The sequence below is a fragment of the Trichomycterus rosablanca genome, chromosome 4 (assembly GCF_030014385.1).
Source record: "Trichomycterus rosablanca isolate fTriRos1 chromosome 4, fTriRos1.hap1, whole genome shotgun sequence".
In the NCBI taxonomy this organism is placed as follows: Eukaryota; Metazoa; Chordata; class Actinopteri; order Siluriformes; family Trichomycteridae; genus Trichomycterus; species Trichomycterus rosablanca.
This window is the reverse complement of record NC_085991.1, coordinates 31,244,695-31,268,649: the sequence shown is the minus strand read 5'-3', so window position 1 is coordinate 31,268,649 and position 23,955 is coordinate 31,244,695. Positions and strand designations below refer to the sequence as shown.

At 36.2% G+C, this 23,955-nt stretch overlaps 1 protein-coding gene across 2 annotated transcripts; it reads right to left on the bottom strand.

Annotated features, from left to right (window-relative positions):
- Positions 1–13,065: 13,065 nt before the first annotated feature.
- zgc:92664 (uncharacterized protein LOC436695 homolog) lies at positions 13,066–22,850 on the bottom strand. Of its 2 annotated transcripts, XM_062993191.1 has the most exons (6): positions 22,664–22,850; positions 22,378–22,472; positions 21,053–21,154; positions 20,524–20,744; positions 14,893–14,997; positions 13,066–14,040 (listed from the first exon to the last, which is right to left on the bottom strand). In XM_062993191.1, exons 1-6 carry the CDS (start codon positions 22,682–22,684, stop codon positions 13,976–13,978), a joined length of 609 nt encoding a protein of 202 aa, XP_062849261.1. In that variant the 5' UTR covers positions 22,685–22,850; the 3' UTR covers positions 13,066–13,975. The 2 variants fall into 2 exon arrangements, with proteins under 2 accessions (XP_062849261.1, XP_062849260.1); XM_062993190.1 differs by lacking the exon at positions 21,053–21,154.
- Positions 22,851–23,955: the final 1,105 nt, after the last annotated feature.

Genomic DNA, 23,955 nt, shown 5'->3' with positions numbered 1-23,955 from the left:
TTCAATGGTCAGGACCCCCACAGGACCACTACAGAGCAGGTAATATTTAGGTGGTGGGTCATTCTCAGCACTGCAGTGACACTGACATGGTGTTTGTGTGTTAGTGTGTGTTGTGCTGGTATGAGTGGATAAGACACAGCAATGCTGATGGAGTTTTTAAACACCTCACTGTCACTGCTGGACTGAGAATAGTCCACCAACCAAAAATATGTCCAGTCAACAGCGCCCCGTGGGCAGCGTACTGTGACCACTGATGAAGGTCTTAGAGGATGACCAACTCAAACAGCAGCAATATATGAGCGATCGTCTCTGACTTTACATCTACAAGGTGGACCAACTAGGTAGAAGTGTCAAATAGACTGGACAGTGAGTGGACATTGTATTTAAAAACTCCAGCAGTGCTGCTGGGTCTGATCCACTCATACCAGCACAACACACACTAACACACCACCACCATGTCATTGTCACTGCAGTGCTGAAAATCATCCACCACCTAAATAATACCTACTCTGTGGTGGCCCTGACCATTGAAGAACAGGGTGAAAGCAGGTTAAAAAGGTATGTAGAGAAACAGATGGACTACAGTCAGTAATTGTAGAACTACAAAGTGCTCCTATATGGTAGATGGAGCTGATAAAATGGACAGTGAGTGTAGAAATAAGGAGGTGGTTTTAATGCTTTGTCTGATCGGTGTATATCTAATACCTTAAACTTAATTATCAAATATCTCAAAATCACCATTGCTAATCTGATATTGTAAAAGATTATGATTATATATTTAATCAGGATGTTTTGAATATGGGCTTTTTTGACATTTTTTCACTCATTTTACCAAAATATAATGCAACTAGCTACAGGGACATGAATGTATATTCCTACTAAAGAACACTGTTTTTGTTTCAGGTTTATCTCACTGTGGACCTGGGTATTTTGTCCAATATTAATGAGTTTAGTGACATGTAAATAATTAAATTATATTTGCATGTAGACTTGAGTTTGCTGAAATAAATCTAATTCCCCTTGCTTTAATCTGATGTTTCTTTGTCTGTAATTGCAGGAGACACAGGGTTTTTGTAAGTAACTGTGCTTTAAATGTGTTGTAACTGTGATTAGAAGGTCAAAACAGTTTGGGGTATGGGCAGTGAAATGTCTCTCAAAGTCCTTTTGGAATCCCTCATGTAAGAACAAAAATAGTTATATATTAGGCAATATTAATTATTTACAGAATTTTAAAGGTCAATTGACCATCAGGGAAACATGTACCAAGTTTTTAGTATCTGGTATCATGATAAGTCACCAGCAGGTCCAGCAGGCACATACAGTGCATACTGGTGCCAACTCACCAATGCCCATGTGCCCAGCCATCCACATGATCTTGGGGAAAACAGGATTCATCTGACCAGTTAATCTTCTATTGCTTCACTGTCCAGTTTTGATATTCCTGTGCCTAATGTAGATGCTTTTAACTTGGAAAAGAAGTTAGCATGGAAACTTTGACTGCAACTATACATTTCTGTACACAGAAAAGTGTGTTGCGACACAGTCACCTTATCTCCAGTATTGTTAAGTGGTGACGTGTCGACCTTATGATACGTCACATCCGGGTCCAAGTTGGCCGAGTCCCTCGTATTTTCAATATGCCACAGTGCTGTGTCCCGTACCGCTTCAACAGGTCCGAGTCGAAAATAAACTACCCAACTGTCTTTATACCGCTTTCCTTGCGATTAGATATCATGAAGTAATATTTTTGTTCATAATTCAATGTAAAAAGGTAAACTGTCATTGTATATTCATTACACGTGTTTCAAGCTTTTTTAATTTTATTTCATATAATAATGTGAGATTCTGGATTTTTACTATATAAGCTATAAGCTATACTGATTAAAAGTAAAACCAAAGAGTTAGAAATGTCAGTTTTCATGTAATGAATTAAAAATATGACCGCTTACCTCTTGATGAGGTGACATGAAATGAAATAATGACATGAACTTTTCATGATATTCAGATTACCTGAAGTGCACTAGTGTACTGCACATCTTGTCTTATTTGTATCTTAATGTATGTTTCTAGTATATATAATATATGTATATAATAAGACCTTTTCTCGTCCAGACAGCTATTGAGAAGGACTAGACATTTATGACTCGGGTAATGTTTGTAAATCCAATTTCCAACGACAGCAACACGAATTCCTTAAGTTTTCCACAAACAGAATTTATTTTAACTTTCTTCTTACATTGACTTGTCCATTAATCCAAATTTCTTATAAAAACTCACTATGTTCGCAATTGGCGTATAACAAACAAAACTACGATCATAAATCTGTTGCTCCACGTCCTCTTTCTTTCTGTATATTTGATAAATATTGTCAGTATATAGAGTCAGTACAATTCTGTCCCCCGCAGGCTCCACCGAAGAGGACTAATGAATAACAGCATACACTGATTACCAGGAAAAATCATCAATAGCTGAAATACCAAGTCACCTCAAATAAGTAAATATTCTTTAACCAAACAGAAAATATTTATGACAATAAACATAGATCATTACAATTAGTGCAATATGGATCTTACAATATATATATAAAAAGGTTCACAGGTTTAGCCATAGTTGTTTGCGTTTGCGATTAGGTTCGTTTGGCCCCGGAAATGACGCGTGACGTCACACTTAACAAGCGAATTACAATGATCTGTAAATTGGGCCACAGTAGCCCATCTGTTGGTTTGTATTAGACGCAATAGCCATGTCTTTTAGCATGAATGGTCTTGGCTGCCGTACAACTTGCCTGCACTTAGTGGCTTGTCCCTCATCAGACCACTGTCAGTGGCTAGTTACCATGACTACCTACGAGCACTGATTGCTGTTTGCAAAATACTTTAACCAGCCATAATGATTTATTCCTTATCAAAAGCTTAGTTTACCCAGTATCAGTCAGTTATTCATGTTGCCCATGTCTGCTGTATTTTGAGTAAGTACCACCAGCCTAAGACTTTATCTATTCCTGACCATGACATGCTCATTTGGGGGGGCATTTTGGCTCAAATGTATATGCTATTATTCTTGCTCACATATGCAAACTCCATTTCCAAAAATATTGGGATATTGGGATGTTTTGTAAATCACAATAAAAATGAAATTAAAACTTGTCACTTCTCTTCAATCTCTGTTTAACTGAGAAAAGTAAAATTTCCAATGTTTTCACTGATCAACTTCATTGTATTTTGTAAAAATAAACACATTTAGAATTTCATGCTTGCAACAAACTCCAAAAACACAGGGACAAAGGTATGTTTACCCATGTGTTCCATCACTTTTCCTATTAACAAGTTTTTTTAATGGTTTGAAAACTGAGGACACTAACTGTTGCAGTTTGCAAGTACATTTTTTTTCATTTCTGCTTGGTACTAAAATTCAGCAACTCAACAGTCCATAGTCAAAGTCATTTAATTCTCTTCTTCATGCTGTCACACATGTTCAGTAGAAGACAGATCTGGACTGGAGGCAGGCAGTTTCCATAGAACTGCATTTGCGACTTTATCTTTGTGCATTTCTTGATACAGTGGTGAACTGTTATAAATGACAATGGTTTCCTGAAGTACTTCCAAGTACTTATCACAGTAGCATGACAGTTTCTCATGCATTGTTGTCTGAGGGCTTAAAGGTCAGGCACCTTTAATTATGGTTTTTGCCCTACGCAAACAGATCTTTCCAGATTCCCTGAATCATTTTAACGTTGATAAGACTTTTTGGGTTTTTTATTATCCAGTGTTAATGACAATACATTAGGGATATTGATGATATTGTGTGTAAGGGAGTAAAACAGTACATTTGACATTTCGGTTGTATATATTACTGAGTATAAACAGTTTGATAGTGTGTAAAATTGTCAGAAATTATAATAATGAATGTAATAGTGCAAGAGTATAAATAAGAGTGTAAGAACAACATGTTGTCATGTACTTATATGGTGTTTACATCAAGGTAGTCTTTTCTGTTATTAAGTGAACATAATGCATTTGCTCTCCCTCCACAGCCCCACCAATAAAAGAAAACAACCAAATTTGAGTTTTCCTATAAATTTAAAAAACACAATGTCAAAAATACACATACAATAAATAAGATCATTCATTTGTTGGTACAGAAAATAGTATATTGCCATTTAACTATAATTTGGACATTTGGACATTACTAAGCTGGAATTTATAATAGGACTGCTTAATCAAAAACCTTTTGCATTAAAGGCCAATGCAAGAAAATGCACTGGTGGAAAAAAAAATCATAAAACCAAGACACTGAGCAATGGAAAAATAATGTCTAATGAGTCAGATTTAATTTAATTTCTTATATGTGTTACCTATTTATGTTCAGAGGAAAACATAAAGCAACTTCCAAAACCTAATTCTTGAGAACTACTTATATAATGTAATACATTATTACAGGCCATCATCTAACTGTTAGACACTGAACATTTTTGTTTACACATAGTGGAAGTATGGCCATTATCAAATGTCCAATATATTTTTGTCCATTGGGAGCTAACTCACTATGTGAGTGTGTGGTACATGAAGTTAGCAGTGGAGTAAAGATTTGTAGTTGTGATGCCTGATGTTAGATTTAAGAGCTGAAACCAGACCACAGATTCCACTTGGTTCCGTTTAAGCAGATTGTATCTATTGAAACCTCAGTGCAGGACTCGGGTTGTCCGACAGAGGGCGACGCGAGGAGCATCCGTTATTTCCAGTTTGGAAATTCAAAACAAAACCGGCAGGGTCAGTTCCCGACCTGCACTGCGGCAAAATAAGCTCTGACCGTTAAAATAATTTAACAAAAAATATTTTAAAATTCCCAGAGCGAATATTTCCACTCCAGATACATGAATTCGTTTATGATTTTAAAAATACAAATGACCGTGGCGTTAAAACATAAAAATACGACGAATGGAAATTTATATTTATTTTTTTTCCCTTGTCTCGTGTCATCAGAGTGTAGAGGTGCGGCACTGAAGCAGTGGCGCCATTTTCAAACTTCAGAGCCACAGTGACTATACTCTGTTATCCACTTTATTCTTTTTTTCTGCTTTACTCGGTTTATTTACCTTTTACTTTACTATTTATTTTTTACTTATTGCGGTGATTTTATTGACCTCAGGGAGAATTTCTACTAAGGTAAATGAATATTTTGCATTTTTAAAACTTGGCAATTTATTACCATATGGCAATATAGTTTTCTTGTTTTGCACTTTTATAATCTTAGCTGTTTTTTTTTGTTTTTTTTAAAAATATATTCGTATAAATATTCTAGCATATGTTGTTTATATCAGTGGGGGTTGTTATTTGTAACGCTAGCACCGTTGACAAAGAAGTAGCCCTAGCACTTTTAGTCTAAATGAATCTGGTTTGTAATTTGTGTTTATTGTTTTTGACCGCTATTTGTGCGTTTGGATTTTGTAAAATAGCGTTTAACAGATTATAGTTGCTAAGAGTTTAGTAACTAACTGTTTAAACAAAACTAGACATCAGCTTTGTTTTCTAGCAGCTTAATGACTAAGCTGTTTTGAAGCAAATGAAAAAGTGTGTGTGTGGTAGCTCTTGTAGTTTCACTGGTAGGAGTTGGCTTAACCTTCACTGTCCAATTTTAATCATCATTATTGTCTTCAAATATTATCAGATAATTATGGTCATTTTAAAATCTTCAAGGTTAGTAGACGCTACTGTTTTACTGTTTTAACTAAGACTATATGAAAAATCATTTGGACAGTTTTGCTCTTACTTTTTTTATGAAGTAATTTTAGCCTCCTATCCGTACTCAGATACCTATTTTTACCCTGTATAGCTGTTACTCGAACCAAATGACAGAATCAACCGTGCTTTACAGCTTTCTACATGTCATTCCATTATACCAGTATTAGTTACAGGTTACTCACCAGTTTTGGATAAATTTCTCTCATATGATGCGTGCTCAGAAATAGAAAGAATTGAGCAGGGATTACCCTCCTTACATTAGTTTTATTTGTTAACCGATAAATCAAACTACAGTTGCATAGCAAGAAATAAATTAAGTTCTGCGAATTTCACTCGACTGTGAACAAAACATATCAAGTAATAAATTATAAATCATTTTTATTTCTAAACTTATGCAAAATTTTCTTAAAGTGGATTTCCTTTATTGTAATACTTGATTTATTTGTATCGGGGTTTATAGATGGCTAAAGTAAAACAGCTTGACCAGTTGAATCTTTTGATTTAGAGATTTTTCAGTTCAACTGAATATTAGTGCCAAACCAATTTTAGGTCTGATCCACGTACATAAATTAGACTGTAATTGTTCGTAATATTGACCAGCAGAACTGAAATTAACCTGGCATTATTACACCTTGAAGGTTTAACATGGTCGACTCGGTTCCCCTTAAGTTCGCAGTATAGATACTGTATCCCTATTATTTTAAGTGTGCCTGGCTATATATTGATATTGGATTAAAAACGGAAAGAAAACCCAGAATAAGACTGTATAATAATAGACATGCATTATAGATGAAAAGTGAGATTAATATTCATTCCAGTAATGTATTGTGAATTAATATGGTCACAGGTCTAAAATAAACTGAAAGGAATAATAATCAGGGGTGTGACAGATTTTCCCATTTTAGCTTTGTAGTGTGAACACCTCTAAAGTCGAAGTTCTTAATTAGTGTGTGGTTTCAAAGACCACAGCTAGCAAAGACTATTTATTTACAAACAGTATATTTTACAAAAAAAACAGTGTATTATACATTAAACCATTTTAAAGGCATATATGCAAGTCCAATAGTAACAATTATGTGCAATAAAATAAATATCTCACATTTTAGACATGCACTTTTTGGTCAAATATGTTTAACTGCTTATGTCGTTTTATTTATTACAGCTTACCATATAGAATGAGTCTTATATTTAAATATTATTATTATTATGAAGTTAACAAAACAGCAACTACAAACCAATAGGGTACACGTAAGCGTTAGTCAGTGACCATATGACCTTAATAGATTGTAAATATGCTATATTAAAAATTATTATTTTTTATTTTTTTTAAGTATTGCCATTTCCATATTTAATAAGCTTGTGTGTAATGAACATAATCCAGTAATTCACATTACTGTATTTGCAAATCTTTGCAAAACTACAGTGAAATAAGCTTTTTCCCACAGTTGCATAAACTTTGTCGCATTACCTATTCCGGAACATTTGTTTGTTATACACACCAACAAAGTACTCATACAAATTGTTGGTTGCGTACACCAATATAGTATACATTAGCATTATACAGTGTCAAATCTGTAAAATGAAGGTAATTAATTGTATGTACTAGGTGTAACACATTTTGTGTGTGTGCACAGGGCTTAAAAGCAAGGGTTAAAATGCAGATCTACAGTAATGACATTGAGTTAGTTGCCAGGAGAAGACAAAATGATAATAAATAGTTGCTGGTTTGTCACAGAAGTGGCATACAGGTGCTTGTTCAGAAGCCGATAATTACATTAAAGAATGTTATATTTGTACTCACTGCACTGTAAGCTGCTTCTTTTGCAAATTGCTGTAGTGCTACAGTTTTTTTTTTTTTTTGTACCATATGCTTTGGTAATTATACAGTTTCCTAACAGTATTAGATCACATTTTAGATCGTCATTTTAACTTTTTTATGTCAAATTTTAATTTACACATTTGTATTTATTTATTTAAAAACGTGTTTGATGAAATAGGTGTACGTGATGATGGGCTTAATACGTTTTCTCCTGCTGAATTACAAAATATCACAGTGATTTACATGGTACATTTCACATTCTGAAAGTGTTGCAAGTACATTTTTTTAATTTTGGACTGTTCACTGTTCATCTGTGACAGTTAATCTGAAATGAAACAGTGCATTTTGGTTTGCAAATGACTTGTATTGGTTTTCACATTAGCATCATCTTTTGGAGAAAATGTAGAGAAATGTTTGGCCCTGAGCGTTGATGCTGTTTCTTCTATGGACTGATTTTAGACTTCCTGTTTTTGTGTGTGGTTATCGAGGCTTAGTGAAGACATGTTTTGAGCAGAATGACATACGTGAAGGGTGAGAAGGAAGAAAATGAACTAAAATAACTTACCTGTATTCAAAAATTCTTATAAACTCTCCTGCATATGTTTGGAAATTAATTCTAAAATACACAAATAATTTAATACATACTTAAAGTAGCATACAACCTATTCTAAAGCTGACCTAGGGTGTGGGTCAGATAAAGAACTTAAAACAGTGGGCTATGTGGTGGTAATTCTTTTAAATAAACAAATTTGATGTTTTTTTAACTTAAATAGTAAAGTAATGCTATTGACTTGTTTAGGAGTTTTGTTTTGTTTTTTTAAATAAAGCTGGATTATTAATTTTGCTTTTTTTTAACCATGTATCTTTATTAGAAGCCTTTGTCTTGTCTGGTTATATGTGCGTGTGTGCACTCGTGTAACTGTTTAAGCCCAGTTGTCCTCCTCAGTAAAGCTATCTGTGGAACCAGATCAACATTTTCTCTACTTTTTGTTCATAGTCTTAATCTATGCACAGCCCACAGTGTACATAAGACAAAGCTCCATCCACTTGAACCACAAAAACAACACTAATGTAGATATAAAAATGTTTTTGTTTTTTTTATCTTTCGATTGTGGTTTTTTTTTTTTTGTATTTAGTTTATTTTGTTCCGGTGGCTGTACATTATTACACTTTCAGTGTGAACTAAGCTGTGGTCAATAGGAAAATCTTTTAACAAACTTTGTAAGACTTTAGCATTTGTGGTAAAAGTTAAACTGTAGCACAAACAAACACCACAAATAAAACACTTTTTCTTGCTTCGTTTGCCTTTTTCCCTGTCTTTCTGCAGTAAAGCCTTCTCCCTCTTTTGTTCCCCCCTCTCCCTCCCTTTCTCTCCGTTGGCTGTGTGAATGCTTTGGCAAGGGTACAAGAAATCAAGCAAGCGCAAGCTGCTAGCACTGGCGCGCTCCACACATGAAGTTCCACAAAATAATTTTTTTCTTGGAAAAGGTTAAAGCAACAGTCCCCAAATTTCACACCCTTCAATGGGGACCCCAGCATGACATACTAATTTTTTTAAAGATTTTTCTGACCCCCAAAAAATGTTCATTTTAATTGTAGAAAGTGATGCCCCGGGAAAAAGGCTACAACCCCTGCTTTTTATGCCTACCAAGTTCTTCAGGCAGCCTCACTAGCTACAGCTAAGCAGAGGCTGCACACTGCATGGACTGCTGGTCTGAAATGGAATAGGAAGAGAAAAGGTTTTAGGGGCTGAAAATAGTGGTGGGCAACAAAAGCTTTAGGTACTTATTTTACTCCTGGAACCCCCTTCCTAGACTGGGAGTTCTAGTCCTAGACGAGTGGGTGTATTTTTGACCTCAGATTAAGACTTGGAATTGCAATTGATAAGTATATGTGAGGACTTCTTTGTTTTGTAATTCAATTTTTTGTACAAATTAGTTTTAATTGACTTAGCTGTTTTAGTAGTTGTATTAATGTGTTTGTTTTTTTTAAATAATATTTGAATTTAAAAAGACCTTAGGTGGTGTCTTAAAGCTGCTGTAAAAATGTAATGAAAATGACTTGAAATATTTTTAGGCTTTTAAAAACTAAATAAAATAAAATAAAATTTGGGTCTTATAAAGTGTGTTTTTTTCCTCTTTCCAGGTACAGAATTGACTAGACTGGAAAGCTGGTGTATTGGTGAGGTTCTTTTGGGAGTACCAGAAACGTTCGCCTCTCCCTTGTTGCTGAACAGGCTAAATAAAAAGTGCCGAGGGGTAAGTTAATTTCTTTTATGTGTCCTACCTCAAAGCCTAACGAAATGGCCCCTGGTTAAAACGGGTAAGAAAAGTTAGGCCAGGGTGGGTGAGAGCGAGCGCTTGCACTTACTCCCTCACTCACACATACACTTTCACTCCCCACCCTTTTTCAGTTTATCCTCTTCTTTTATTCACTCTCTTTCCCTCCCCCTTTTTTATGGTTCCTAATAGCCCCATGGTCTTCTCTTTTTCCTTTTCTTGTGCAGTCTTTCTCAGTGAAGAGCTAATTTATAGAGACAGAAATTCATCTCTTTCATCTGTGCTGTCAATCATTATATTACAACATCAAAACAAACATTCATTTAATTAATGTAATTATTGTTGTTGTTATTTTTATTATTATCAAAATCCTAAATTGTTAGAAATTAAAATTTTGAATGCTGGTCATGCCATGTTTGTGTTCTAAGGCTTTGTGGTTAGGTCACATTTCATGCCTACAATGTCATACTTATTTAGTTGTACTATTTTTCTATATTTGAAAATTTTATGTATATGATATTGTTTTTCAAACTTGAACACATTCAATTCTGAATGATTATTGATTTGTGTTTATTGGTCATCCATGTCAAGGTCACAGGTTTCTGCATCCTTTTTTACTTTGCAGTCCCTCTATTACATTTTTAAATTTGGAAAATATTATGACCATGTTGGTTTACTTTAATTTCACACATTACACTTTTAAATTATTGTACTATTAAATCAATGTCTTAAACCCCCCCTCCCACCACCACACAGATTTGTATCTTGAACCTTTTCTCTGTATACCGTGTTTTTTGTTTTTTCCTTTCTGTTTTTTTCCAGTATTTTAATATTTTTCCTCGTCTTACCTTTTGCATTTTGTTTTACTTTTTATCATTTACTCTGATTTTGCACATTGTTACATTAAAAAATATAGGTTATTGTTGTGGCCTTAAGATTTGAACGCAGGTCTTGTCAATATGATCTAGTATAGCATGACTATGATCTTTTTCCTTGAAGTGTTTATTAATCCTGGAATTATTTTCTTCTAGCATCTCTTTCTTCAACATCTCACTTTGCCCTTGTGTGTAAGCCAGAGTACCCATTAGCAGCACATCATGGTTTGTAGGTTCGTATGTTAAGTTCCAAATCATTGTGTGCTGTTACTGGGAACCTTGGTGATTATTTTTGCATAAAAGATGTACATGTTCTACCCCATCCTGGTGGGCTGCATAAGCATGGCCTAATTGAGTACTATACTTAATACAGAGCAAATAATTCAGTCTATAGTTATTAAAGTGCTACCAATTGTTGTAACTTGTGTATCTTGCCATGTGCATCAACAGTGATTTAACAAGTGTTTATTTCTAGAACTATACATCTTGTGTATCATTATTTGATCATGTTTTCGGCCAGACAGCACAGATGTTATTGCAACTTTGTCTCAGTGTGTCTGACTTTAGCAGCACATCAATATTGGCAGCTGCCCTCTCCCTGGGTTGCCAGTATGGTTTGTGCTGCTCCCGTCAGACAGACACAGTCGTCAAATTCAAATCGTCTTGACATGCATGGCCTTGTTGGCTATTGGGAGTTAGGGGTGAAAGAGTGTAATTAACCAGTGTACAGTCCAGTTTGGATTATTTATGTACTAGTAATATCAGTAAATTTTAATTGCTGTGCAACCCATTGTTTACAAAAATACGAGTTGAAAAAGTTTGTATTGATTTGTATTATGCAATAGTAGTAAATAAAATTATTAAATATGTTATTGCAGTTTTAATTATTTTTCTAACCACCATCAGTGGTTTTATTAATACAGAACTTAAAATAATGCATATGGTCTATTTAAAATGTACACTAGAAAAATACAACACAGGCAAATTTGTCAAATATTTTTTTTAACAAAATAAAATGACATCTTGATAAATACCAGTGCCATGACACACAAATACATGTGCAATGAAGGAACATTAGTTATATCACCAGTCCCTAGTTTTTGTTATAAAAACTGTGACATGGTTATTTCTGTAAAACCAAGATTTCAGTAACCTCTTAGTCTGACCCCCATATCTAACATTTAAAGTGTATTTATTTTACCATAGGTCTTGAACCTGGCTGTCTGATTTTATGTGGATGCTGGTTGATTGTGTTAGGGTGCTAGACACACTTGTATCTCAAGTAATTGGAGTTCAGAGCTTGAACTATTTGCATGCAACAATAAAAAGCTGTTAGGTTATTATTACACAGTATTTAACAAATGTATTTGTAAATTGTTAGACAATGTGAAAGAAATCCGAATACATTTTTGTTCCGTAACATGATGACAAACAGCTCAGCATTTTTATTAGGCAATAGCTGAAGGAGTGTGTGATGTGACAATTTTACTCACAAACAGTTATGTTGGTAAAGAAAACATTTGGGCAAATATTCTCAATTTTTATCAAGACAACAGTTCTGTTATAGTTATTTATACTGGTGGTGTGTGCAGGATATGTGAACAGGGATAGGGAACTTACAAGATCAGTTTTAGAACTTTGAAGATCACTGTTCTGCTTAGTGAATTTAATCGTCAGGTTCTGTTCACTTTTGCAGTAAGTTTGCTACTTTTAAAATAGCTAATTGACTAAATTCCAAACATGTAAGGACAGTATGTAAAATGCAAATAAAATACAGAAAACAAGCTATTCAATGTTTTAGAAATATACTGTCATTCTAAATTTGTTGCTTGTAACATTCTAAAAACATTGGACTGGGGAAATAGAAATGAGTAAATGAGCAGTATAAATGAGCAGTATAAATGAGCATCCAGGAAAGGCCTATTTCTTTATTAACAAGCATTGGTGGGGACTTGATACTTTGCCAAAAATGCATAAATAAATAATTCGCCGTGTTTCTCAATGGGCAATTACAAGTATTTTATGCATTTTACCCTATGGTGCAACAAAAAAAAATTAAACCTCTGATTATAAATGGCAAAATGCCCTTGACATTTGATCCCTGGGGACACTGCATTAAAACTGGCATGGTGCAGGTCGTTGTTCCCTCCACAAACAAGTTAAAAATGTATTTGCACCGGAAAGACAAAGGGATGTATTTAAAAAATGAAATGCAGCTAATCATGTAGTTACTAGCAGAGAGTTACTAGTAAAATGTCTTTGACTGTAGAGGCTAAACTAGCCCTCAAATAGCTATTAGAATAAAAGTGCTGCTAATGAAACACGCACACACTTTTTTTTTTTTAGTTACTTTATGGATAATTTAGTAGTAATTCACAAAATTGTTGACTTTTGTTTCACATATAAGCAGAGATAAGTACAATAAAAAAAAAAAGTCAAACTCAACAGTCACTGTGATTTATTCCACATTGTAGGTACTCCTAAACATGCACTGATGACATGATTCAAATAGCTGAAAAATAAAGTGAAATATGTACATTTTGCCAGTCAAGCTCATAAACTTAGTAACTTATGCAAATGTTTGGTGCAAAGGTTACGTGCACAATTAAGTGCCATAACTGTTGAACATGCCAATTTAACTCTTCACAATTTAAAATACAGCAAATAAACAGTAATTGTGCATTACAATGTGCAGACTCTACCATGAAGAGGATATAAACTTAATTTTACTTAGAACATTAATTAAAAATAGAATTTAACCAGTAGTGTCCAAATATTTGCATAGGACTTTCATGAATTAATTTTTTTCAGATAAAAACAATGGGCATAGCATAACCATGTTCATGAACAATGTTTTGGAAACCATTTCCCAATATTACATAAAATAGTATAAATTGCACCTCATTTACACAGACACGATTAACAAAAATATATTTGTAATGAATTTAGAGTCAATATTTGAACCAAGCACTGGTAGCAAATGTATCTGACAGATTACTGGTGACTGTAACATTATATAAGAGTATAATACATTTTTATTCTTATGTAAAAAAAAAATCTTAAAACAGAAATAATCTTGGCTTAACAGGTCTCAAGAGATTAAATTTACACATGTGACCTTTCATTAAAAACAATAATTGTTTTAGCATCATGTCTTGAGAGAAGACAAAAGGCAGTTTCCTGGGCTGGAGTTTCTGAAGATTTAGCCTGATGTGATGTGAGCTCTATTTTGCAGCTGATGGTTTTGAGCAGAGATACAGTTCAGCGGGACAGTAGAGGCAAGTCACTGGAGTTCATGATGAGACTTGAGTCTAGATTTAAACTTTCTGTAGGAGAAAGATATGGAACCACAATTCACTTAACATTATTTATCTTCAAAGTATTTTTTGCACAAACCCTATTTACAGAAGTAAATGCAATTTAAAAAATTTATGATCAGTTAATTGTCTTGAAAATGACCAAAGGTTTACAATATTTTCATTGATTAACATTGTATTTTGTAAATGACAGAGGCATTTTTATTTTGCCTCTGTCCCACCTTTTTATGAGTGTGTTGCATGCATCAATTCTGAAACAATCCACAATAAGCAAGTGAACTGGTTACGGATGAGGGAATCATGATTGGGTATTAAAAGAGGATCCACCAGGCTCAGTCTGTGCAAGCAGTGATTGATCCGAGTTCATCACTTAGATCCAAACTTCATAAAAGAACTGTCAATCAATTTTACACCACACAATTGCAAATAATTCAGGTATTTTACCATCTACTGTATATATTGTAAACTATTCAGGGAACCCAAAGAAATCTTAGTCTGTGTAGGACAAGGCTGGGTGACCTTTGAGCCCTTAGACAGCATTGCATAAATCGTCATACTACTGTGAATTATATTAAAACATACTTTAGAAAACTTTTGTAACTGAGCAAAAATGCACCCTGAAACTCTATTACACAAAGAGAGCTGTACATCAATTCTACACAGTTCTCTGGACCCACCCACGCCCATTTGAGATGGAACAAATGACAGTGGAAATGTGCTATGGCTAGATGTGTCCATGTTTCAGCTTGTTTTCTGGAAATGTGGATGTTGAGTTTTCTGAGCCAAAGATGAAAAGGATCATCCACACAGTTATCAGCGAAAGGTGCAAAAGCAAATGTATAGAAAATGTGTTTTGTTTACCTTGATCAAAATTAAGCTTCTTTGATGCTGAGTTGTCACCAAGTCCTTCAATGTCTACCAGATCGCTATTCACATCTGAGTCATTCAGAGCACTTAGAGTAACATCTGGTAGATACAAACAATTATTTAAATTATATCCATGCGATAACATTACTTAATCAAAAGCCATAATGCTACGTTAATAGAACAGTTCAGCAAAGCAGCGAAAAAACAAGACATCCTGTTGTCATTTGCTCTGGGAGTTGAGTCAATGAAGACTTTATAGTGTGTTTTTCTATTTCAATACTGGGTAAAATCCTCCTTACCTGATGATGTACAGGGTGAGTCAAAAGTCTCAGGACACTCTTATTTCAGAAACGAAAGGGAAAATGACATATCTGAATACCCCAGCAAGTAATGGGTGAGGGGGCCTATCTTTTAGGCTATCCATCTTGAAAGCCGCCATATTGGATCAAGGGCAAGTTTTTCCCAATGGGAAGGTGGTCATGTAGCATATCAAAGAAGACCGGAATTTTCTCAGAAATCGATTGCCGCAATCAGATTTGCAATATCTCTTGTGGTTCAAAAGTTATCAACACAAAGTTCAAAACTTTTGTTGTTTGTTACAGGTAACTGAAGATGGAATTGACGAAAGAAGGATTGAGGTGATTCTGATGTCCGGGGAACACAGCTGCCGTATCATAGCCGCAGACTTCAACAACCGACACCCAGAAAGACCACCAATTTCACACAGCACTGTTGCATCCCTCATAGCCAAATTCCGAAAAACCGGGACTGTGCACAACAAGCCACATAGTGGTCGTCTGAAGACCGCTACCGATAAAGAAACCTCAACAATGGTTTTGGCAGCCTTTGCGAAAAGTCCACGACGCAGCACGTGACGTCTCGCAGCAGAATGTGGTGTCAGCCAGTCATCCCTTGTACGGATTCTTCATACCAATAAGTGACACCCCTTCAAGATCTAGCTGCAGCAGAAACTATCAGAGGATGACCCTGATAGACGTGTTGAGTTCTGCACCTGGGCGTTAGACCAACATCAACGGAATCCCGCACTGAGGAGGCCAATTTTTATTCAGTGGTGAGGTTAACCGCCAGAACGTGAGGTACTGGAGTGATAAAAACCCTCACTGGATGGCAGACACATCGTAGGTGATGTGAAGGTTATGGTGTGATGTGGAGTGGAATATGGGGCACCCGTGTAATCGGACCCATTTTCATCAACCAGACCCTAAATGCTCATTGCTAACTGACAATGCTACAGGAAACAGTGTTCCCATCCATTCTGACCAAAGATGGCAGTTTCCCCTGTTATTTCCAACAGGATGGGGCTCCACCACACTACGGAGCAGGTGTTCGTCAGTGGCAGGATATTCAATTCCCTGGTCGTTGGATTGGCCGTCGTGGTCCTGTGGAATGGCCGCCCAGATCACCCGACCTCACACCACTCGACTTTTATCTCTGGGGTCATCTCAAACAAATTGTGTATGCTGAGAAAATCCGCAACAAACACCACCTTCAGCACCGCATCGTGGAGGCTTGTGACAGCATTTCTCCAGAGATTCTCATGCAGGTTCATAACGATTGGATCCAGCGCCTTCAGCTCTGTGTTCAGCACAAGGGACAACACACTGAACATGTCAAATAGCTGTGCATCACAGGGAAAGTTCCCGGTTGTTGTTGCAAATTTCTGTGTTGATAACTTTTGAACCACAAGAGATATTGCAAATCTTATTGCGGCAATCGATTTCTGAGAAAATTCTGGTCTTCTTTGATATGGCGGCTTTCAAGATGGCGGCCATGTTCCGGACATAGCCTAAAAGATAGGCAACCTCACCCATTACTTGCTGGGGTATTCAGATATGTCATTTTCCCTTTCATTTCTGAAATAAGAGTGTCCTGAGACTTTTGACTCACTCTGTACTTTGAAGCATAAAACCACTTCAGGTGTGCCCTATTTTTTTTTTTAAAGTCAATTAAGAAAATTGTATTCATTGTAGGAATGTTTTTAAGCATGGGTTTAGCAATGGTCAATAAACAAAATACTAGAAACCTGGAATTACAGTGGATTTAATTTTGAATAGCTATAACTGCAATTTTCCCCCATCCATCTATACATAATCACCCAGAATTGTGAAAACATGTATTCAGAGTTTTCAAAAATAAAAAACTGAAATCTGATATATCTTAAAGTATTCAGGCCTGTTGCAGTGGCATTCTGAAGACTATCAAAGAATTTTGGAGCCCAGTGTAGGGCCCAGTGTCAAAAAGCTGGGTCTCAGTCATAGGTAATGGGTCTTTCATCAGTTCAATGACCCAAAGCATACTTCATTTAGCACCAGAAATGTATTCAGACAAAACACTGGAGAGTTCTGAAGTGGCCAGCTTTAAGTCCAGATTTACAGTGGTGTTCAAAAAAATAGCAGTCCAACACCATTAACCTGATAAATCACTGTTTTTAGTAGAAGTGATATTTCTACATAGCAAAAAATGTACAGGGTGGGCCATTTATATGGATACACCTAAATAAAATGGGAATGGTTGGTGATATTAACTTCCTGTTTGTGGCACATTAGTATATGGGAGGGGGTGGGTAGCACTGTCACCTCACAACAAGAAGGTCCTGGGTTCAATCCCCAGGTGGGGCGGTCCGGGTCCTTTCTGTGCGGAGTTTGCATGTTCTCCCCGTGTCCGCGTGGGTTTCCTCCGGGTACTCCGGTTTCCTCCCACAGTCCAAAAACATGCCACCTGGTTAATTGGAAACACTGAATTGTCCTATAGATACCTAGCCGCTAAATGCACTAGTGCATTGTAGCGCCGGTCCCAAGCCCGGATAAATTAGGGAGGGTTGTGTCAGGAAGGGCATCCGGTGTAAAAATTGTGCCAAATCAATGAGCGATCATGAGGATGACTCGCTGTGGCGACCCCTGAAAAAGGGAAAAAGCCGAAAGAAGAAGAAGAAGAGTATATGGGAGGGGGAAACTTTTCAAGATGGGTGGTGACCATGGCGGCCATTTTGAAGTCGGCCATTTTGGATCCAACTTTAGTTTTTTCAATGGGAAGAGGGTCATGTGACACATCAAACTTATTGAGAATTTCACACTTATTGAGAAGTAATTTTTTGTTTTTCTTGTGAAATTCTCAATAAGTTTGATGTGTCACATGACCCTCTTCCCATTGAAAAAAACTAAAGTTGGATCCAAAATGGCCGACTTCAAAATGGCCGCCATGGTCACCACCCATCTTGAAAAGTTTCCTTCCTCCCATATACTAATGTGCCACAAACAGGAAGTTAATATCACCAACCATTCCCATTTTATTTAGGTGTATCCATATAAATGGCCCACCCTGTACTTGAAAGTGTGGTAGAGTAATGACAACAAAACAAACCCAACAATTAGGACATGCATGCCGCTCATTCTGAGTAATCGAAGCATTGATTGAAAGTGGGTTGTTCAAAATAAAAGCAGTGAGGTGTTTAATTGGTGAAGTCATTCATTCTGCAGAAGAACGGGTGTCAATTTTGGTCCTTATTTAAGGTAGGAGGGGGGAAAATGTTGCACAGGTTGGTCATAGCGCATTTCCTTCTGAAATACAGGGTAAAATGGGTTCCAGACATTGTTTTGATGAACAGCGTACTTTTATTAAAAAGTTGATTGTAGAGGAAAAAACATACAGAGAAGTGCAGCAAATTATTGGCTGCTCAGCTAAAATGATCTCAAATGCCTTGAAGTGACAACCAAAACCTGAAAGACGCAGAAGGAAGCGTGGAACTACTGTTCGAATGGATCGAAGAATAGCCAAAATGGCAAATACTCAGCCAATGATCACCTCCAGAAAGATCAAGGAACATCTGAAGTTAGCAGTGAGTACAGAAGATGATTAAGTGAAGCCAAGTTACCAGCAAGAACTCCTTGCAAAGTCCCGTTGTTAAGATAAAGACGTGTCCTGAATGGGTTCAAATCTGCCAAGGAACACATTGACTGGTCCAAAGAGAAATGGCTCAACATTTTGTGGACTGGTAAAAGCAAAATTGTTCTTTTTGGGTCTAGTGGTCGTAGACAGTATGTCAGACGACCCCCGATCACTGAATTCAAGCCACAGTACACTGTGATGACAGTAAAGCATGGTGGAACAAAATGATGATATGGGGATGTTTTTCATACCATGGTGTTACGCCTATTTATGGCATACGAGGGATCATGGATCAGATTAAATATATCAGAATACTTGAGGAGATCATGTTGCCCTATGTCAAAGAAGAAATGTCCTTAAAATGGGTGTTTCAACATGACAATGACCCAAAACATCTTGGTTACAGACAAACAAGATTGAGGTAATAGAGTTGCCAGCCCAATCCCCTGACTTCAATCCCATAGAGAACTTGTGTTCTGATATCTGAAACACGTTTTTTTGAGGCAAAACCCAAAAATGCAGAAGAACTGTGGAATGTCGTCTAATCATCCTGGACTGGAATACCTGGTCAGACATGCCAGAAGTTGGTCGACTCCATGCAACACAGATCTCAGAAACAATTGTTATGCCACTAAATATTAGTTATTATTAGTTAAATATTATAGTAAAGTGAAACCTCAAACATTTTTTTCAGTTTATAGATAAATTTTTTTGAGTTTTTAAAGAAAAATGCTGGCACTGCTATTTTTTTGAACAGCCTAATATTCATTTTTCTTAACTTTCTGTAAAGGATAAACACAAACTGGCTACATTTTGTTAATGTTTTGAATTAGAATTGAAAGTGGAGTATTTTCAGTGCATTTGCATTTATAGAAATAAAAGTTATCATAATGATTTTGTGCTTTATTCACTTTTTTAAAACCACTGCTATTTTTTTGAACACTACTGTATACCCCATGTCCAGATTTAAATCCTTGTGGAGAGATCCAAAACAGCATTTGGGAGAAGCAATATTTCAAATCTGAGAGCTGTGTTTACAATTTACACTGCATTGTCAGAACAAACCAAGCCATAAAGTTCAAGAAACTTTGGATCTTCACTATCAAACTGTGGCATAGAAAAAAGCAAGCACTGCACATCACTTAGCTAATACCATCCCTACTGTAAAATACAGTGGTGGCAGTGTCATGCTGTTGTGGTGCTTCTCCGGGACAGGAAGACTAGTATGAATTAAGGGATGGATAAATGAAGGCAAAAAAATAATACCATGCTCATACTGGGGTGAATGTTGACCATTCAACAGCCAAGACAACAGTGAAGTAATAATTGGGCAAGTCTCTGAACATCCTTGAGTGGCCCAAACTTAAATCCAATCAAACATCTGTGGAAAGACTTGAAGATGACCGTTTATAGATGCTTGCCATCCAATCTTAAGGGGTTTTTTTGCCTTTTAGAGTAGTTTTAATCTGTTCTGGACTGCTACCATGCTAAATTGTTGGTAGACCATTTTTCAAAAGCAGCTTTCAGTTTTTTGAGGCATGAAGGACCAGGCTAGCTACTTCAGTCTGCACTCCACAACTTACCCTAAAGACTTATTTATTATTAAATATGGTAATGTGGCTAAATAATGTAATTAAATAATTTTATAATAATTTAATGAAAAGAGATCATAATCTTGCTATTTGTGACCCCTGAAATGTTGTGTGCATTAAAACTCACCTGCTGCCTTTGGCTTCTTAATGCTTGATTGACCTGTAGAAGAACCTTGTAAGCCTGTTGTTACTACGACCTGAGATGTTGGCATAGCCATAACTGTAGGTGCTGAAGGGGGAGCCATGGAAACTGGAACCTTTTTGGTACTTTTCTTCGGTGATTCAGAGGACAAGGGAACTCCACTATCTTCATAAAGCTTCCTCTTGACTGTGGTTTTGATTTGTGCTCTATACACAATTTGAGTTGATTTGCAGTTAGTGATGTGATTTTAACCTTTGATTATGTTAAAGCATTGTAGATATGAAAGTATAAACATAAATGCCAAAGACATGGCTGTATACTTATTTAGTCAAATATATGTAAGCCTTGTTGTTTCTCTTGAATTTCAAAAAGCATTTACAATACAATGAATGAATGTTTAACATATGTCTGTGTCCATTAAAACTACCACATGAGCCTAAAACCTACACGCGAGTCAAAAACAACCAGGCACAGCATAGGAAGTAACCCAAAGTAGGGAAACCTGATTGCTTACACTGTGCGCTTCTTGATGACTGAGCTGAGCATGTTCAGGTCGTCACCAAAGCGCCTAACTGCTGAGCGGAGCATCTCAATCTCAGTGTCCGTCCATTTAGCTCTGTAAAAACACACAGCAACCAGGGGAAAAGCCTCATTTACATTTTAGGCATTTAGCAGACGCTTTTATCCAAGCGACTTACAGTTCTGTGACAGTATGTTGTCTAAGCAATTGAGGGTTAAGGGCCTTGCTCAAGGGCCCAACAGTGGCAACCTGGCAGTGGTGGGGCTTGAACCAGCAACCTTTCAATTACTAGTCTAGTACCTTAACCAGTAGGCTACAACTGCCATGGCTACATGATGTGACTACATTCTAATGGCAATAATTTTTATTTGGTTTTATACTTAAGTTTAAATTTCAAGTTTTACAGAATTATATGCACAGTTACGATTACAGTACGATTACTAAAATGACAGTGTAGTCTTAATTGTATGACACTGGTTTGCATAAATCTTTGAGAAATTCAAGAGAAATTAGGTTGAGTGAGAGTAATCATAAAACATTTTACTGGTAATACTGGCACACTTTAGTGGATTGTGTTTTTGGCCGATGTTCAGTATTTAAACATAGGCAAGTACATTTTTGTAAGAAGAAAAAAAAGAAAGAAGAATCCAAATGAGCAGAGAACTCAACTCCAGAAAAACCGACTTAATAGGTTCATTAGAATTTTTATTTCATTATTACAGTTACAATTTTTTGATTTGGCAAGGTGGCTGGCTACTAAATTTGGATGACATAAAAATTTACATTTTCGGCATTTAGCAGATGCTTTTATCCAAAGCGACTTACAGTACTGTGACAGTATACAGTCTAAGCAATTGAGGGTTAAGGGCCTTGCTCAAGGGCCCAAGTGCAGCAACCTGACAGTGGTGGGGCTTGAACCAGTGACCTTCTGATTACTAGTCCAGTACCTTAACCACTAGGCTACAACGTCCCAAAAATCACCTCGCCATTTGTGTGTTGATTAGAATCATTGTTATGAGTTAATAATTTGTTAAACAATTATTATGGTCAGTTAAAATACAAATATGGTGTTAAGTAAATTTTATAAGAACACCTGTTTCCAAAAACGTGTGGATCAAACCAATAACACCAAAGTAATAATGATTCATCACATTTTACAGGGGTATCTTGGCCTTTCCTCCGATCCAAGGCATTTACTTGAAGAGTGCCAATAATACTGGAGTTCACTGTATTTTAGACTCACTACTTCCAGTTCAAGGCATCTCGTCAGCAATACAAACATGCATTTGGGAGAACTTGTCTCCCTAAACACTACTTACCCTGCTGGACTTGAGTCAGCCACTGGGTGCAGCTGCATGGTCAACTCTCCTAACTTAGTAAAAGCAGCTCCAGCTGCAGAGAAAATCTCACCAACCTGAGCACAGCAATATTGTTTATAGGGTTATTGCATATGTGGGTGATTTACAGAAAAAAAACATTTTGTAACTGCATAGGATTAACCAATCTCTGGAAAACATCACACTGCAAACACACTAGTCTGTTATGATCAACTTATCATATGTGAGGATGTAAACATTACATAATGCAGAAGCTGCATCGAACTACCTTTGTTGATGCCGATGTCATTGTTCCACCAGATCTAGCTCGCTGATGCACAGAAAAATGTAAAGAAGCTATTCTGCCAGTTTATTTACAAATACGCTCGACTGTTGCGAAATGATAACGCGATTACCTAGATGTGGGTTCAATTTAAACAATGTTTTGAAGTGAACGAGTGCATTAGTGCGCCATTTAGGTTCCGCTCCTGTTCGCTGCTGTTGATTTGTCAGAATTGTGGCGCAGTTGGTGATTGGCTAGAGCTTCTCACTCTGTCAATACAGTCAGTATTGCGTTAAACCTGCGCAGCACCTCTGCGCAGAACAGCGATTTGTATTATCGCAACAGTTTGGTAATCGTACTTCAACTGATAAAATGTATTGAACCCAAACAGAAGACAGGATGTTCTGGAGAAACAATTTCCATACGGTCGCCAGGAGTTGGCACATACATGTGCATGGCATAACGCACATTTAATCGTTTTTAATCTACCTCACATATGAGCAGTTTAGGGTAGCAAATCCACCTGCTAGCATTTATATTTTAAACGGTTTGTTTTGGGTATATATATATATTAGGGCTGTCGTTAATGTTTTTATTGGTCAACATGCTCTTGCAATAAAAATGTGCATAACTTCAAATTGTGCTTAGTTATTATATATATATATATTGGGGGGATGGGCAGGTGCACTAGGGCCCATGGCGGGGGCCCTTTTCGACATTATTTTAACCCCCCATCGCATATATATATATATATATATATATATATATATATGTGTGTGTGTGTACAATAATATATATTTATATATATAAGGGCTGTCGTTAATCGTGTTAATGTTTTTATTGGTAAACATGGTCTTGCAATAAAAATGTGCATAACTGTTCAAATTGTGCTTAGTTATTATATATACTGTATAATAACTTATATATATAATATAATAACTATATAAAAAATTTGTTTTTGCACCGGGGCCCATGAGCTCCTAGTTACGCCACTAGTCCTGTACATCACCCACTCTTCTGCACCTTTTATTTTAGGTTTTTTCCATTGTACACTATAAGGATGCATTCCTGTTTATAATTAATATAGTTAATCTGGAATATCTTTTACACTGACATGTACACATTAGACCACTTTTTGTGTGTTAAACTGTGGTACTATGGACTAAAGTTTAACACTTAAAACAAAAGTATAAGGTACTGTTGTACTTAAAAAAAAGTATTGCTGGCATGATTGGGTAAAAAAGGAGCATTAACAAAATGCTATGTTGCTTACAAGCAGACTCTAACAAGAATTCACA

Excerpts from the sequence above, each read along its gene's own strand:
- zgc:92664 (XM_062993191.1), bottom strand. The coding sequence starts at position 22,684 with ATGACATCGGCATCAACAAAG. Across the intron at positions 22,473-22,663 it reads TGACATCGGCATCAACAAAG|GTTGGTGAGATTTTCTCTGC; the intron begins GTAGTTCGATGC and ends TGCTGTGCTCAG. Across the intron at positions 20,745-21,052 it reads GTCATCAAGAAGCGCACAGT|AGCACAAATCAAAACCACAG; the intron begins GTAAGCAATCAG and ends AATTGTGTATAG.